At 38.8% G+C, this 17,754-nt stretch overlaps 2 protein-coding genes across 2 annotated transcripts; one reads left to right on the forward strand and one right to left on the reverse strand.

Annotated features, from left to right (window-relative positions):
* Positions 1–3,867: 3,867 nt before the first annotated feature.
* On the reverse strand, positions 3,868–12,751 carry LOC103715144 (mitogen-activated protein kinase 9-like). Its single transcript, XM_008802681.4, is given in 13 exon segments — positions 3,868–4,094; positions 4,176–4,306; positions 5,050–5,299; positions 5,477–5,578; positions 8,726–8,799; positions 8,898–9,035; positions 9,159–9,263; positions 9,265–9,315; positions 9,515–9,664; positions 10,643–10,702; positions 10,905–11,032; positions 11,131–11,539; positions 12,417–12,751. Coding segments are annotated over 12 exon segments (1,560 nt in total). The 5' UTR covers positions 12,435–12,751; the 3' UTR covers positions 3,868–4,094; positions 4,176–4,231.
* A 2,598-nt stretch (positions 12,752–15,349) lies between these two features.
* On the forward strand, positions 15,350–16,014 carry LOC103715173 (oleosin-like). The gene has a single exon (XM_008802714.3). It carries the CDS (start codon positions 15,378–15,380, stop codon positions 15,855–15,857), a length of 480 nt encoding a protein of 159 aa, XP_008800936.1. The 5' UTR covers positions 15,350–15,377; the 3' UTR covers positions 15,858–16,014.
* The last annotated feature ends 1,740 nt before the right edge of the window (positions 16,015–17,754 follow it).

The raw sequence follows: 17,754 nt of genomic DNA on the forward strand, positions 1-17,754 counted from the left end.
TTTTGAGATCTAAGTATAAATGGCCCAAACTTTAAAATGTATCTCTGTAATTTTTTTCTATTTCATTGGTGGTGAGCATGCAGTTACTTAGTATGTTTTTGGATCCAAAAATAATCTCAATATGTTTATAATAATTTTTAGTAAGAAATTAATTTAAAATTAAATTACACGAATTACGCATGGATCCTGAAGCAAAACTGTATTCCTCAGTCATGTCAGATGGGTATAGGAAATTAGGACCCACATAAGTAAGCATTGTTTAACATGATTATTGAGTAATTATTTTAAATTATTTTGTAGTTATGTATGGTGGGGGTGGATATATGGAGATGCACCCTGGCCCATTAGGTTCAATATTGCAGTTACTAATGCTGTGATTTACTTGAGAGGAGACTCACGAGAGCTGCTCCTGGATGTCATATTTCCTTTTCTGCTTAACCCAATTTCGTTGATGGATTCATATAAATTTTGATTTAGATGATAAATCATTATAATCATTTGAAGCAATCCTGGCTCCGCCGGAGCAATCCCGCTCCTCCTCCCACCGGCGGAGCCAGGATTTCACTCTTAATGGGGACGGACAAAATGATATAAAAAATTATTCAATCCAATTTTACTGTGAAAATGATAAATGATAATTAAAACTTTTGTTCATCTTATCATGAAAATGGTGCTGATATGAGAAATGGGTAATCTGGAGAGAATTTCACTCTACCTTCAGCTCATATCAGTGGAGTTAGAATCCAGAGAAATTCCACGTATGTGCGAAGTTTCTTAAAATCCCGAAACTCATCCTTCCTTTCAAGAATTCCTCTGAATGACCATAAGGTACATCCTCTTCTAAGATTTTACATACAGGACATACTACAAGCATGCCCTACCTAGTGACAGATAATTTAGCAAATGGCATTTCCTCATTTTCTCAATCAAACCCTCTCTACAGAGCTACTATAACAAACATCAACCTTTCTAAAATTAAGACAGGGCTGTGCTGGTGTTTGTCCAGAACTTCCAACAACTACTATATATCTCCTTCTGCTTCCAAGAGATCTCCACAAAAACCCTGATAACAATCAGACTATTAAGATAAAGGAGCTTGTTTAGAATACTGCAGATTACATAATATGAGAAACTTTCAATGCTCCCTTGCATTATTATGAATAATATTCCTGGTAGAAAATTTTCTCGGGATGGCTTAATCCATTGTGATCTTGCTAACAAGAAGAAAGGACTCAGACAAGGTAAAGTGTTGAGAGGAGCCATTTCCCTTTACAAAAACATTCTTGGCAACAGTTCTATAGTATGAATTACATACACTAGATTGCATATATTAACTTGGAATCGAGCATTATCATCTTCACAGGCACCTGATGAAATAAGTGTTATAGTAGGACAAGCGGTAGTGAATCTCTTTGATAACGATTTTCTTTTCTAATGTATATAAAAGTTTTTTTTTTTTTTTTTTGTTTAAGGGTGGGGGTGGGATTTCAGACTGTCTACAATTTAAAGGAAGAAACAAGCATTTCGGAAAAACTCACGACAGCATCTCAGAATCAAGAAGCTCGATAAGACAACACCCAAAAAAAATAGGGCAGTAAAGTGGAATAGCTTCTTCAATCATAGAGTTTCTCAATGACGGCACTTCAAAAAAAAAAAAAAAAAAAAAAATCCATTGAGGAAATCTGCAACCCAGCACGCTAAAAAATTTAGGGAGAATTGAAGTGGATCAGGTTGAGGAGCGCACCTCTGGAAACCCTAAGCGTAGATGTGGAGAGTTAAATATACTTGGGAGTCACCGAGCTCTTCTCTTTTGCGAAAGCTATACTATCTTCTACCTCAACCTCTCTCCCTGCTGGCTAGGAGACCTTAGAGCGAGGGGCACCAGCACGACTACTTGAGCAGATGATGGTGAGACGGCGTAGGGTCAGATTGGATTTCCTCGCAAGAGCAACTAGTAGGCTGCAAAGAGGCTAGGTCAACGCTTTCTGGTCCGCTAGTACCGAGATGGCGCTGGGGTGACGTACTCATATGTGGGTAAAAAATCTAGTGGAGGGAACCCACGGGTCGGGGAGCGTACACGGAAACTTGCAGCCTGCATCGAACATTTTCTGGTAGAAGGAAAGCTCAGTGGGGGCCGCTACGCGGGTGAAGTTCTTCCTCCCCACCCACCCCCCTTATTTTGTACCCAAAAAAAAAAAAACAGGGCTAGGTCAACCCAAGGCTTGATCCGATCTTGGCCCAATTAGATCCAATCTAATGTATGTTTGAAGATTCATGAGTCAATCGAAAATTAGGCTTGATTTGAAAGCAGGGTAAGTTCTAGGGTTTATAATTTCACATCCAAATCTGACCCGACCTCTTTTGCATATGCCCAAAATCTCAAACCATATAAAGTCCCTTCTCCTTATCCCTAACCAAACTAAGAATAACTAAAACGCCAGTCCACATTGCCAAATCGCACACTTTGATCAAGAGCAGCACTCGCTCCCACTGTAACTTCAAAAATTCTACTAAAATCTTTAGAAAAGCACAAATACATCCAAGTTTTTTCAAGAAACTGGCCATCTTAAATGCATTAAAGCCCATATAGCTATACGCTTCTATGAACCCACACCACTAGAATGAAGTGGAGAGGGTTTGTAGGCACTCACCAGGTCCTGTTGCATCACAACCCCCATCTGGGGCGAAGATCAACGAGAAGAGACTGACAATGAGGGTATTTCGGCTGAGAAGAAGAGAGAGAGGTGGGGTGCGGGTGTTAGGGTTTGGGATTGACTCTTCTTGAATCCCAGAGGAGGGGAAGCAGACGGCAGCATCTTAGCGAGAAGAGACCATCCCCCAAAGGCCCAAACCCTTGATACGACGGACTTTTTTATCAGAGCCTTTGCCGAAGCAAGGCTAACATGCGGGCTATCACTACCGCGAATTATCTTCATAAAGTGAGCTGGGGTTAGGAATTACGGGTGTCGGGGGACATGAAGTATTTCCAGTTTTAGAACACAGTGGATGTTGATATCCCACCCCTGGATAAGAACATACATGACGGTCCAAGAACTATCATCAACAGATGAACTATTCCATGATAAACAACAAATAAAATGCTAAGGTGCATGGAAACACTAGTGGTTGTAAGCATAAGACACAAATGCCATGTTTCTTTCTTAATGAAAAAAAAATGTCATAGTTTACTCGCTGGTATTTGGTTCAACTAAGTTGGCAACCATGCTTGTTATCTTAATTGGTCATATGGATAGCCGATACGAGACTAAAATACACACCTGCACAGATCTTTACAGTCACAACCATCACATCATTAGTGCTCTTACAACCAGCCTCCATTGTCTCTGCCATTACTACCATCATCTTAGCTACAATTATTTTATTTATATTTTTTAAAATAAGTAGACAAACCAATTATATTTAAATTTTAAAAAAATAAAAATAAAATAGAAATAAATTTTTTTTATTTTTAAAATTTATGCAAATAAAAAAAAACAAAAATGATGCCTAATGGCACCAAAGCTTTCAATGAGACCCACTCAGATGCTTGAGTGTCACTCTTAGACCAAGCAGGTTGATATGATTGCCGGACTTTGCTCAGCATGATCAATTTTTGATCTTCCTTAAACTAATGCAATGGGAATGGAACTCAGCATGAATCTCAGGCAGTGCTTAACCTGAACTGGGGATGAAACCAGCTAAAAAAGAACCCGGCAAAACTGGGTCCAAGCCAGAATCACGAGCTCTAGTCCATCGGGTGCCAGATGGAGGCTGAGAACCATATAGAATGGTCGGTTCAACATCTTAACAATGAAAACTTAAACATCACTAGTGCAATCAGTGATTCAGCATGGTGTTTCTTCTCCATGGACCATCAGAACAGAAAATATATAAATAAATTAGGAATAATCTTCAACGAACAAAAATTAGGATCTCATGAAATTCACCTACTGAAAGAAACTTTTTCCCTCAAAATTCCAGGTATAGGAGGCGGCAGGCCCTCACAACAATTTGAACATACAGTACAGTTGACAAAAGAACATACGGGATCCAACTGATGCAATGCCAGATCATAATCAACAACCAGTTCAACCCTGTTAGCATAGCAAGTGAAGATAATGCCATGTTTGGTAATCTTAACTAATTTGACCTGAAACTTTGAGTTCGGGAATTACCTCCTAATCTGAGACTAATCTTGCACTGATTATGTATTGTCAAGACTTTCCTGTTGTTAGGTATACAATTCAGCTACTTTCTGAGATAAGCCATCAGCTGCGTCCTCTGTGTTCTCGGAAATTGGTTCCTCCTGAAACAGTTCACCAAAGTCCATATTCACTCATGATTTAAAAAGTAAAAAGCTGCCCACAGTTATGTATTTGTTTCTCTTTATCCATAGAAAATTATGTATTAGCAGTTAACTCTAAAGCTCAGGCAAGTCTACTTTCATGCTCTTCAGTGCAATCCAGGAAGTCAAAGGGGCCAAATTCTAAGTTGACTTTTAAGGCTGTTGATACATGTTTGAACTAACCAGACAGGCAAGTTTAACCATCTGATAGTGGGCCTAAAATGTCAACTGCTAATGCACAGTATTACTTTGACAGAAAGTAATAGATACTGCTTCCTGACAAGTTAGAAAATAATAGAATAGCACAGTTTAAATTGTCAAGAGCATGGAATCGGGTGGAAAGCATGAAGCGATTGAGCTTTGCTTGTATAACAGAACAATTTTATGAAGTGCTCATCATTTTTCTTTTTCTTTTTTGTCTCTCATAGCAGTTGGCTGAGAAAAATTTACTTGTCCATTAGTTCTTGGGTCAGAAATAAAGACTGATATCAATTCATCATGGAACACAAAACAAACTGCCACTAGTCCAAGGTTGTTTTGTCTTCATTTATCTCGAAGAATAGCTAGCCAAAGAGAGAATACTAAACAACCTTGACTGTGAATCAGCCATCTGTGAGAACAAACTAAATAGTTCCACCTAATGCAAGATCATTTTTTCCCTTGAAACAAGGATTAAGAAATAGACTAAAGGAAGATATACTGACATGTACTTCTGAATCCTTCCTTCCTTTGACAACTATGCACTTGGAAGCGCTGATGCTTGCACTCTTCAACAAGCTACGAGCACCGAAATTTGTCCTGTTTATGCCATCTGTAACTGATGCATGATCTGATCTCTCACCCTGCTGTGACTTTTTAGGGCTTTGAAGTGTACCAGCAACAGAATCTGCACTTCGCTTTTCGAAGTCATTATTTTGATCAGGAATCGCATCTTTATTTGCGCCCACCCTCTCCCTAGAAAATGAGCAGATTACAAGGCACGCTTGAATGAAATGAACTTGCAAGTAGCGAGAAATCAGAATCCACTACTTCATGGAATAAATTAAGAGAAAATGTTATGCTGGTGGCACATATTTCCTGATAGAAGATCTACATAGCTCATTTTCTTTTTCCTTGTTTCGTTGAACATACCTGGGCAAGGATGCATGTTGCCGTCCAAGTGGAGTGCTTCTTTCACCCTTACTATAGTTCTCTTCAAGATGAGCAAATTGTCGCTTAAAACGATCAACACCACTGTCAATATATAAATGGATTAAATGATTATCCAACTAATATGTTAAGCTCAACATGTGTAAATAGCATAACAATAGAACAATTACGACGTGTCAAACCATTTCATGGTAAAAGAAGCATAAAGCTTTCATTAGTCATGAGGATTGCTCTAAACAAAACAACATTGGCTGCTGGCATTCATTAGTCATGAGGATTCCTAGTTTAATTTGTTATTTTAACATGTTCATCTTATTTTGCAAGTATATATATACACACACATAAACAACACAACCAGGCTCAAAATTCCTTATGAACTATAGCTTGTAACTGTACGCAACCATTAAAGATATTGTTGCTGGGATATGCCAATATCATGATGCTCAGCTATCATGGGAAGCATATGTATTGCAAGTTTCCCTCATTCTAATGTTTGTTCCACCACAAAACTACGATTTTTTACTGTGAAATCCAAAGTGTGGATTAGGACCTCAAATTATTTAAAAAGGCAAACAATAAACAAGGGAGAAGAGTTCCAGGCTGTGTTAAATAAAACTAAAGGTGCTAATAATGGTTGGGCAATGGGCATAGATTTCATATGGAAAAGTAAGGTATAGATTTAAAGTGCTATGCATTAGTACGTACACTGTTGTTTTGATACATGTAATTACAGGCTGGCAGAAACAGCATAGAGGTACACCTTTGTACAGTGCTCACAATTTGCAGGCATGGTATGAATCATCGATAAGGTATAGTCCTTGAATGAAAAATGGTAAGGCAGACCACACATATGGCACAACTCTCTCTCTCTCCCCCTCCCCTCCCTCCCTCCCTCCCCCCTTTTCCCATCCCCATCACCTAACTTCAAACTATTACGGTTTCAATGTAGTAGTTGTTTGAGGTGCATGTGCCCAAATACTTGTATCGTACAAAATATTTCATCTCAACCACTTAAATAATTGCAGAATAACAAGATATCAATGTATTCACAATGCCTTTTGATGGCCCTCAATTCTTGGCAATGGTCTTAGAAAAAGACCTATCATTTACAGACCATGATGACATGAACCACCATGAGTGCAGCTATTGATTCCACACTTCTTGTTAAATTGCATGTATTGCCCCTAACTCACCTGCCTTTGGACCTCCTCTACCTCCTTCAATTCACTCAACTCATCCACTGCTTATAAAAATAGGAGAAGATTTCTCAGTTCTAAAGCATCTACCAGAGTTACTCTGAACTTGTAAAACATCTCAAATAGTTTAGTTATTTCAGTAATAGAGGGCAAGCCTTGATGCAATAGTGAGGTTGCTCTATTGTGACTTGGATGTCATAGATCCGAAACATGAAAACAGCCTCTCCATAGGGGTAAGGCTATGCACATCTGATCCCCCTCTATGCACATCTGATCCCCCTCTATTACCTATTTTTGTGTCACAGGTGAGAGTGCATACAGATTCAATGCCTAGTCGAGGATAAACATAGAAATAGTCTAATCACCTTGCTAGACAAACATGACCTAAGAGAATAGCTCAAATGCACTATTTAAGTTCTTTTAGTGAATGCATCACCCGTCTTTCCATCACACTTCTTCTGTGAGGATTTTTAGGAACTTACTAATCGAAGCCTTTGCCTTTCTGCTATTGTACAATGGTCAAAATTTAGACATCATTATGAGCAAAGATACGTTGCTTGGCCTTAAGAAAAACTTTCATTAGTTGACAATTACAGGTGGTAGTCATGGATCCTTATTGATGAAAGTTATTGAGTTCCTTATTGGATGAGATATGGCTTTGAATCAAATGATGCAAACCATTCTACTTATGCTTGAAATGGGACGGCAGTTAAGTATCTAAAATGGATGAAGGAGAAAGCACAAACATGAACACATTACATGAAGACAAAAGCTTTTTAAAAAAAGATCTCCAGTCTCTAATATAACTTTCTTATTACATGTGAATGGGCTTTTGATCTGATGTTAAGAAGAAAATGAACATGACCGAGTGCTTTCTACTTCAAATTCTGAACACTTTTTTGAAAAACTAGTGAGGAATTCAAGAAGGCAAAGTAACATATCTCTACCTAAGACAGAAACAGATGAGAGATTCAATCTTCTACAAGATAACCAAAGAAAATGGTAGCAACCAAGGGATATCAACAAATTGAAAAAAATCCTAACAAAATGAGAAATGGTCTCAGCATCTTCAGAGTAAGACAGAGGACCCATCAAGCAGCAAGCTGAATCGACACTTGCAGAAATCATTAGTTTAAAATCAACTACACGCTATAAGTCCCTGGGAGGGGTGGCGACAGTGGGGGGGTGCGGGGGGCGGAGGTGGGGCGCGAAAAGGGAGGGCACATGCTACTGAAAATGGAAACTCCGAGCCTACAAAGAGAATCTGTGCTCAAAATTCCACTCAACTTGCAAGACCAAATTCTGGAGACCACCACAGCTCTAGGCAGAATAACATTCCTAAGAGACTTATGTTGGCCAGCACATTGACATCAATGTATCATAAGTTGTAATACAACTTACAAGCTCATTCTAACCTAGATACATATGACCAGACAATGACAAAATAAATAGGCTCCCATCTTACAACAGTCTTTTAACTCCAAGCTATGAGGCTCTCATAGTCTTCTACAACAACAGATAATCATAATCATCAATGCTTTACCAAATATCAATTAACAATTCTTCAGAAAAGGTAACTTTCAGAAATCCATTATTACTAGTGTCTGTCTCATCTTTCAAAAAGAATCCCTTTTCTAGGAGAATAATATTTTCATTTTTCTTATTGTTCCATAAGAATTCATTTCAGAAAATATTACAACACCTTAATGACTTTGAGCTAAACTTGGAAATGGGACAGAATAACTCTGTAAAGAACAAGAACATAAACTTCCACATGCTGACATGACTCCACAAGACAGGCACCTTCTTCAAAAGGCAAATTTGCTCTCATATTGCTCAATAGACATTATTCGTCAATAATTCTTGCATCTTCAAAATCAAGTTGAAATCTGAGAATGCATATTCACAGGCATCCAATATTTACTTTATGGAATGAGATAAAAGATTTGCGAGCAATGTAAGCCTTTCTTGATCATTTTTCATAGTGTAAGGATTTGTAAAATTATAGTTTTCCTGATATGTATAAGTGTCTCACCTTGGGTACATGAAGTTAGTCTGATCTGCACCATGTAGATACTCCTGCAGCATCTGAGGATGATACTCCAAAATCTGTTTGCTTTTAAGAAGTAATTCATCATACATGAAACATATAGCTAATAAGAGTGAAACCATACAGCAACAAGAGTTAACAAGTTGTGCAGCAGTACCTCTCGATAAATTAACTCTCTTACATCATCTTTTGCCAATTTCCTCCTTTCGAACTCAAATTCAAGTTTTGATATAGGCTGTGTTGAAGGTTCACGGTCAACATTTGCCAGACCATTAAAGTATGGATCAGCTAGTGCCTGCAACATAAGAAAATAAAGAGTTGGAATAAATATTTACAGACAACAAAATTTTCACTTTAAGAGTTTAATCACACTTCAATTTTATGTGAATAACAAGCCATCAAGGTTACTGAATCCTATCTCTTCAGCAGTAGGTCGATCTTTAGGATCAAATGCAAGTAGGCGCTCAAGCAAACAAAGAGCCAAAGGATCTACACCAGGAAACTTCTGTGAGAAAGGAACTGGTCTTTTTTTTTCGCATATTACTTAAATATCTTCTAGCCTTTTCATTTCGAATCTGCAGGAATTAAGAAAAAATTTAATGAGTGATGTGAAAAAATTTAATAGAAAAGGTAATCATTATTCTTCATCCATAATGAGAAGCATGTATAGCCAATAGATAATTAAAAAACCATTGATCAAACAAATATGTGGGATTCCTTGGAGATTATTTTTTGCTGATGCTAACTATAAGCAAAAAGGAAGAGTGAACCAACCCTAGCGATGGATTCAGGTGAAGGAGTTCCAAGCAGATCGGTCATGAGATCTAACTGATGCACCACATTCTTGCCAGGAAACAATGGTCTTCCTGTAAGCATTTCTGCAAATATGCATCCTATGCTCCAAATATCAATCGCAGGGGTGTACTGCGAAAATAAATTACATAGTTCATAGTATCTCAAGTGATGAAGTGTACTTCACGATAAACAAAAGCATACAAGCACAGCCCGAGTTCCTCTATAAAAACTTAATCGGCAAAATTGGTATAACATGGCCAATATGTCATGAACTTGTCAAATCACTGATAAGCACAGTCCAAAATTCAATTTAAATATACAAGTGCTGCAACTAACTCTAACAAACTGTCATGATTAGAAAAGTTAACATACAGTGAAAATGAAAGCATACCATGTTAGGATGTCAAAAGCACATGTTTTCTTGATTTCATTGGTCACAAATTACAAAGTATTGTTCCTGAATGAAGATACTTCAAAATTATAGGTCTATAGGAGGCCTGCATGAGATTGTCAATATGCTTTATTAAAGAGGTCCGTGAATGACTATTCAGAGTGGTTAACTAAAAGAATACTCGGATTGAGTGTATAAGAGATTGCAAGAAGCTGCTCAAACCATTTTTGGAGTTGGTATCTCTTGAAGCACTAAATGCTAACAGGACATTACAAATTAACATACATAAGCTACAAAGCTCTCAAGGTTGATAAGCTTGATGAAACTAAAATAAGCTCCCTGATTAACTCATAAAATCGAGAATTTGATGGCCACCTTAGAAAAGGGTGTTTTTCCAAGAAAAAAAAAAGATTTTCAGTTATTAAATGCATGAGAGGTCTGGAGAACATAAAGCCAGATTTGTCGAAAGAAGCTCCACGAAAATCTTCTACTGTCATTTACAGTCCCTCTATTGTATAGCAGATTAAATGACGCTAAAATGGGTTCATTTGAATGGATACTGGACCTATACTTGGATTGCAATTCGTACAAGTAAATCAATGGACAACCTACACTTGGATGATACCAACAGACGAAGGTTGGTGGGCGGAGTGGGGTTGGGGGGCAAAGCTATCAAGCTCATTAACTCCAGGAGAAAAAACTGCAAACCATCATACCTTCGAGAAAAAGGAGCCACATAATTCAGGAGCACGATACCATCTTGTTGCCACATAATCCTAATGAAAATAATGAAATACTGTCAACAAAGTATTTGAGTAGTAAACATGTTATTATCACATATACAAGTTTACAGCAAACTAATGCTGAACTTTATAACAAAAGAAGCGGCTGCATGACCGCCACCACCCACCATCTTTATTAAGAGAAATAGAAAAAAGGGAAAAAATAGAATTATTGTATTATGAGAGAATTACATACAGTCCATAAAATAGCTGACGGGGCATCATTAAATGATACACGGGCAAGGCCAAAGTCACAGATTTTTAATTTGCAATCCGCATTGGCAAGGATATTTTTCGGTTTTAAATCCCGATGAAATACATTAGCTGCAAAAGAAACAAAAGACAAAATGGAGGCCAGGATTCATTGAATTATGAGACCAAAGTGAGATGAGAGCAAAGCCAAATCAACAAAGGACATTCACCTGAATGAATATACTTCAGAGACCGAAGTAGCTGGTATAGAAAGAACTGGTGGTGTTCAGGTGTCAGATCATCATTTGCCTTTATAACTTGATGAAGATCTGATTCCATTAACTCAAAAACAACATAAATATCTCTAAATTCCCTCCTAGATGGAGGAAGCATTATATGCTTAATTTCTACGATATCAGGGTGGCGAAGCAGCCTAAGCAATTTGATCTCCCTTAGAATGCGAGTGGCATCAGAAACATGCTCGAACACATCATTGATCTTCTTGATCGCCACCCTCTCTCCAGTATGGGTGTCTATTGCAGCCCCCACTACCCCATAGCTTCCCTTGCCAACAACCTCTTGTATCTGAAATCGGCTTGCTTCACCATACTCCGTGAAAAATTCAGTCTCAAGCATGTTCTGAATAAATTAATAATTGAGAGAGGCTAAAATCCATGCTAACCAACAAAGTGAAGATGAACAGAATATATGAAGGATTTAAAATATCCAAAAGTTCAACTGATTATTTGGAGAACAAGTAACTGGGGAAAAAAGTAGAGAATTGAAAAAACGAGATTAAAATTTTTGAGAAATTTCCAGCATGGAACTAACAAAATAAGCAGGAGGAAAAGCGTAAAAAAAGAATCCAATTGAAAGAACCAGGCAATCAAATCTTTACATAAAAAGATCATTCTATTGAATCCTAAAGAAGGGCGATCTAAGTAGAAGAAACCGAAACAGAATTTCTATAATACTCTTTGAAAAAGAGAGAGCATGGAAACTAACAAAATGAAGCGAGGCGCGGGGTGGATCAATTTTTGAAAGAAGTTGGCAGTTGGATCTGCAAAGAATGAATCTTTTTTATTATTTCCATGACATTCTAATAAAAAGTGATTTAAGGAACAACATCCCATAATAAAACTTCGGAAAGAAGACATCTTGAAATGAAGAGGGAAGACTCGTGATCCCAAGGGCATGGAACTAAGGAACGAAGGAGAAAAGCCCAAATTCGATATTTAGAAAAGAGATCTGAAAAAAAATGAAAGAATTTTTTAATCGAATCCTGATACAAGATGATCCAAAGCAGAAGAAGCCAAGAATGAAATTTTGAATAAAAAACTCATTTCGACGACAACAAAATCGTTGGAGAGAGAAAACCCTAACTTGGTATTAAACAAAGATTAAAATGCGGCCGGCATCAGATTAGAAAGCAAAGAGAGTTGACGCAAAAAAGATGGATCGGATCGGCGGAGCCTAAAGAGATGGAAAGATTTGAGAAGAGCGGAGGTGAGCGGACCTTCTTGTGGGGATCCATGGCGGCCACCCGGGGAGCCTGAATGCCTGATGAATCCAAGCCTCGAGATGCCAAAGTCCTCGACAACTCTGCACTTCTCCCCTTCTCAACGCACGGATGAGGCGATGGCGATGCGGTGAAAGCGGCGGTGGAACCAGCGACGGACGCCGTCCACGAAGGCCTCTTTCCCCATATAAAGGCAAGTCTTCCCCTGCCCTACCTTCACGCGCCGCTCGCCATCTCGCGCTCTCTTGGTCGCCTTTCCCCTGCGCGCAACAAGTAACCAGGGCTCGGTTTCGCTTAATGTTGGACGTCGGACAGAGAACAGCGGAAGGACATACTCGCAGATGTTTGTCTAAAACCCTTCACTAATGTTGATGGCTGCTGTTTGGGGCCCGTGACATTGCACGCATGCACGTAGTAGTGGAAAGTTTCAAAGCAATCTATCTTTTACGTATTTTTTATTTTTAAAAAAATTATTTAAAAATTATCCATCTTGTTATTATATATTTAAAATGAAGATTCAACCGTTATCCATTAACCAAATAAATTCCAGTATTAATAATTCAAGTACTAGTTTATTTAATCGTCATCAAAAATTTATTATTTAATATGCAATAAATATTAATAATGCTTTATTAAAATGTTCAGGCATCATTAAAGTTTATTACATAATCTACGATTATGAAATCTTCTATTTATTATGATATATTATATTACTATATTATTTTTTAAAATAATTAAAAAAATTGTACTTTGTATATTATGTGGAGCCGGTATTAATGATGATGGTATCAAAAAGAAAAATTTCTATAGGAAGACTTTTGTGCATAATCTCAATGTGTGAAAATTGATATTATTGATGCTAGTATTAATAAAAAAAGTTTCCGTTCCATATAGATATCAGTATTGATGACAACGATATTAATAATAAAAGTTCTAGTTTGTATAAAATTCACCATTTGATGCTGGTATTAATGACATAAAACTTATTAATTAATGAATAATAGAAAGTTAGCAATTGAAGATATTAATGAATTCAATTCTTTTTTGCAACTCTTTTGTGTTTCATTATTTTAGAAACAAAGATATTGATGAATTCAATCAAGCTTTATTAGCTAAGTGGGGCTGGAGGCTTCTATGAATTGATCATGAGCCTCGGAAGCAGCTCATCAACTGCTTCTACTTCAAAAAAGTCAAGCTCTCAACTTCTTGGAAACCTAAACGCTTATGCTCCAGTATTTGGAAAGTTGTAGACGGTAGCCTTCCATCTTTTTGGAACAGAATTAAGTTTATCGTTGGCAAGGGAATAAATGTGCTCTTTTGGAAAGACGCCTGGATCTTTGATGCCCCACTTTGTGTTACTTTTCCTAATCTCCTTCAGGCCTGCCGTCTAAAATCCGGAACTGTGGCCAACATTTTTTATTCCAGCAGATGTAACTCTTGGAATTTCAGAGTCCGTTCTCATTTATCTCCTGCTGCACAGGCTAAAATGCTTCCACTCTCTGATGTTTTGAATAGTTTTTAGCTTGGAAAGTTCTTCCCTTCTGGTACTCATTTTTGAGGGAGAGCTTTGAGAGCTTTGTACCAGATTGAGATGCCGTTTTTTCTCAAAATATCGGCAAAATGCAATGTTTATGCTCATATCAGCCATTGTATAGTGCTGTTGGCAGGAAAGGAATGACCGAATCTTTTTAAGAACTACTTCTAATCCTCAGTCTATTGTCTTTAAAGTGATTCATCTTCTAAATGACTGATCCATGCTACGTGTGCAGAAGGAACTTCCAGGCTTCTGTAAGCTCTAAGAGAAGATTAAATGCTTTGCTACCTCTACGTAGCTGGCTATTTCCTATCTTGCTGCTCCCTTTTGAGGCTTACATGGCTGGCAGATTTCTTCCTCTCATCACTCTTGGGGATTATACTCAGCTGCTTTCTGGAGACTATGATGGAGAGCTCCGCAGCCTTGTTATTATCCATGGGATCACTACAAATGCTACATTTGGACTGCAGTAGATACTACTACTCTTCTGAGTCTCCTTTTTGCCTTTACCCAAGATGAAGCAGCCTTCTTTTGAAATCTTATACAATCAGAACTGAGAGTTTACACCTAATCCTGAAAATTCTTGCAGTCTTAAGGTGATGTAATTCTTGATGATGTGCACTCTTTCCCTTCATTTTTTCTTATAAATTTTGGTGACTAATGTGGGCCTCATCCATTAATCTCCTCCTTCTCAAAAAAAAAATATTTTAGAAAGAAACTTGTAACAATGAACTACGTAGCAGGGGGATAACTCTGTATTGATTCACCCAATCTTTAGGTGAAATTGGGATTAATTTTAGATATCTAGTAAAACCATCAAAAGACTATAACAAAGTAGGCTAGCATCTCTAGTTTTGCACCATATGCAGTACTTTTGCGTCTCCTTGTTCAAGAGCTAAATTGAATATAAAAGCAATTCAAACAGAACAAAATATTTCCAGCGGCGATCTTTAAATCTCTGGACACTGTGCCCTTCAAACCAAATTTACTAAAGTTAAAAAAAATTATTCAAATCTAATTTCCCTTCGATCCGAAATGGGCTCAAAAGCTAGACTTCGCAACCCTAACGGTCCGGATCTGGCTTCCACCCGTTTTATACCACAAAACCAATCGATAAAGCAGCCCGAATGACCGCACACAAATCCCCACCCACGGTGTCCGCATTTCTGGCATCCGATTCCGACTTCAAAAGCCCTAAAGAAGAGGTCAACCCTTCCTCCACCTGACATCCCCCCATCTTTTCACACGTGTAATCCCGCATGCCCGTCAAAAAAGAACCATCCCCACACGTGTCGCCCCACCACCACCTCTCCCTCGTTATATCACTTCTCCCTCACAACGGCCCTCCACACTCTCTCTCTCCATACATACATACATAGAAACATACATAGCCGCGGCCATCACTCTGCTCATCACCACCAACAATGGCGGACCGTCACCCCGGCACAGGCCCACGAGCCCAACGGACCGCCCCTGGCCAAGCTCTCCTCCGCCAGCTCCACGGCCGCGCCCCCAACTCTACCCAGGTCATCGGCTTGTTGACACTTGTCATCTCCGGCGCCATCCTCCTCCTGCTCACCGGGGTGACGCTCACCGGCACCGTCGCGGGTCTCGTCTTCTTCGGCCCAATTATCCTTCTCACCAGCCCGATATGGTTCCCGATCGCCGCCGTCATCTTCATGGCCATCGCCGGTTTCCTCTCGGTCTGCGGGGTCGGCATCGCGTCCGTGGCCGGCGCGACGTGGCTGTACCGCTACTTCAGCGGCCGCCACCCGGTGGGGAGCGACCGGGTCGACTACGCGCGGAGCCGGATCGCCGACACGGCCAGCCAAATGAAGGACTACGCCCGGGAGTATGGTGGGTATCTTCAGAGCCGGGTGAAGGATGCGGCGCCGGGAGCTTGAGATCCTTTAATGGGGGTTAGTTGTTCTGATGGAGTTTTTGCTATTGAGTTACTGTTTTATTGCCGCCTTCTTTTGTCCTGTTTGGTTAATTTACTTAGTGTGTGCTACTTCAGTTGGTGTTCAGAGGACTGATTTGAGTCTTGCGGGCTTTAGTTATGAATGGTGATGATATAGTCTTTGATGGAGATTAAACACCGAAGTTTTGGTATGTCTGAAAGGCAATTTTATGTTTGCATGAATGGTATCCAATCTTATGCGTTCGGGTGTACCTTTGGCGCGAAAGAATGATTCACCTTCTTTTTCTTTGGCGACATCAACAGCATATCTTCAATCAATCCAAAATGCTTTATCAAAAGTATTTGTTTAATTATAAGAAAGAGTAAAAAGTATAATTTCTTTTCTCCTTCTCAAACAAATTCAATATATTAAGAAGGTATTACGAATTATGAACATGGATCAAAATCAAAACAACCAATGAATTTAAGTAATTATGACACGAATCTCACAGAATTCAAAATGAAACCTCATAACAGAACCACATTAATGTGATAGCCAGTCTGATGAGGTGCGGTCGTAGCAGTAAGTTGTGATGGCTTTTCATTCTTTTTTTCTAAGTAAGAGTGTGACTCGCAACGAATCCATGCACCACTGCAATTTAATCTTACTATTTCAGATGATGATGTATTCAAGCAACATAGACCAAAGTAGTTGACCTCTTCTTGCCACAAAGCTCCTAATATTCGAGTTTGAGAAGTCCCTATTAGTTTCAATTCACAGGAACCCATGGTCAAAGTTTATTTTAGCAATGATATCAGGCTAGAAGATGGTGCCAGTTTTGCATGAGAGATGAGGTTTGAACCACAGTTCCTCCACAAGAGTGGTACGAAACCATCGAGCTAAGTTGGTTGGAAAGAATATATACAACTAGTTGTAACCAAAATTTATCATCTAATAACAGCTAAATTTAGGACAGCAACTCGTGTTCTATCCGAGATACCCGACAAATTTGCACTGAAGTTTTTAATATGTAATTATTTGTCTGACTGCCCATAAAGAAATTGCCCCATAGATAACCAAGTGAGCCGTCCACTATTTTTTTAAGTCGATTGCCAGACGCAGAGAGATGATACAAGGTGGACAAGACTTGTGTAGGATTCTGTGTAAAATAGATGTCTCAGCACTGATGTGGCAGTATGGAGTGGCTTAATGGCAGCACTTGCCACCAACCTGCCCTCTGTATCTACTAATTTTTTATTTGCTGCATGGAACCAGGTAATGAAGCAAGTAGTGGAGTAGGGAGGGGTGGCACTAGTCATTCACTCATTCTCAGTTTGCTTCAAATATTGATAGATTCTTATCTTTCTCAAAATTTATATCTGCTGTCTTTTTTTTTAGTAAATCGGATATATTGTACCATGCATGTATATATAGATACATATCCTTATATCTGCTTTTTAGGTTTGGAAGTCTTTCAAATTCCCTCTTAGCGTGGTGGGGTGACCAAACCGAAGTCTCCTGACGTCAAATGAGGCTTCAAACCTGCTCTCCCTTCAACCCACGAGCTTGCATTCTGAATGATTCTCGAAAACCACTAGAAGGCCACAAAAGCTAAAACAGGAAACACTAAACGAAAAAAAAAACCAAGCATATCCAGACAGACAGAAAAAGATCAACAAAAAGTGGAAAAGAAAAAACAAACAAAACAAGATAGCTGAGTTTGTAGATACCGAGTTCAGCTAGTTGCTCTCAGTCCTTGGCCACTTTTCCGAGCGAATGGTGGCGTCATGGAAGGTGGCACTTCTTCCTCGCCAGTATTGTCCTCCTCCACGCACTCTTACTTTTCTCTTTTTTTTTTGAAACGGAAGTATTATACAGAACGTGTACGGATACAGCCAAA

This window comes from Phoenix dactylifera, chromosome 11 (assembly GCF_009389715.1).
Source record: "Phoenix dactylifera cultivar Barhee BC4 chromosome 11, palm_55x_up_171113_PBpolish2nd_filt_p, whole genome shotgun sequence".
In the NCBI taxonomy this organism is placed as follows: domain Eukaryota; kingdom Viridiplantae; phylum Streptophyta; class Magnoliopsida; order Arecales; family Arecaceae; genus Phoenix; species Phoenix dactylifera.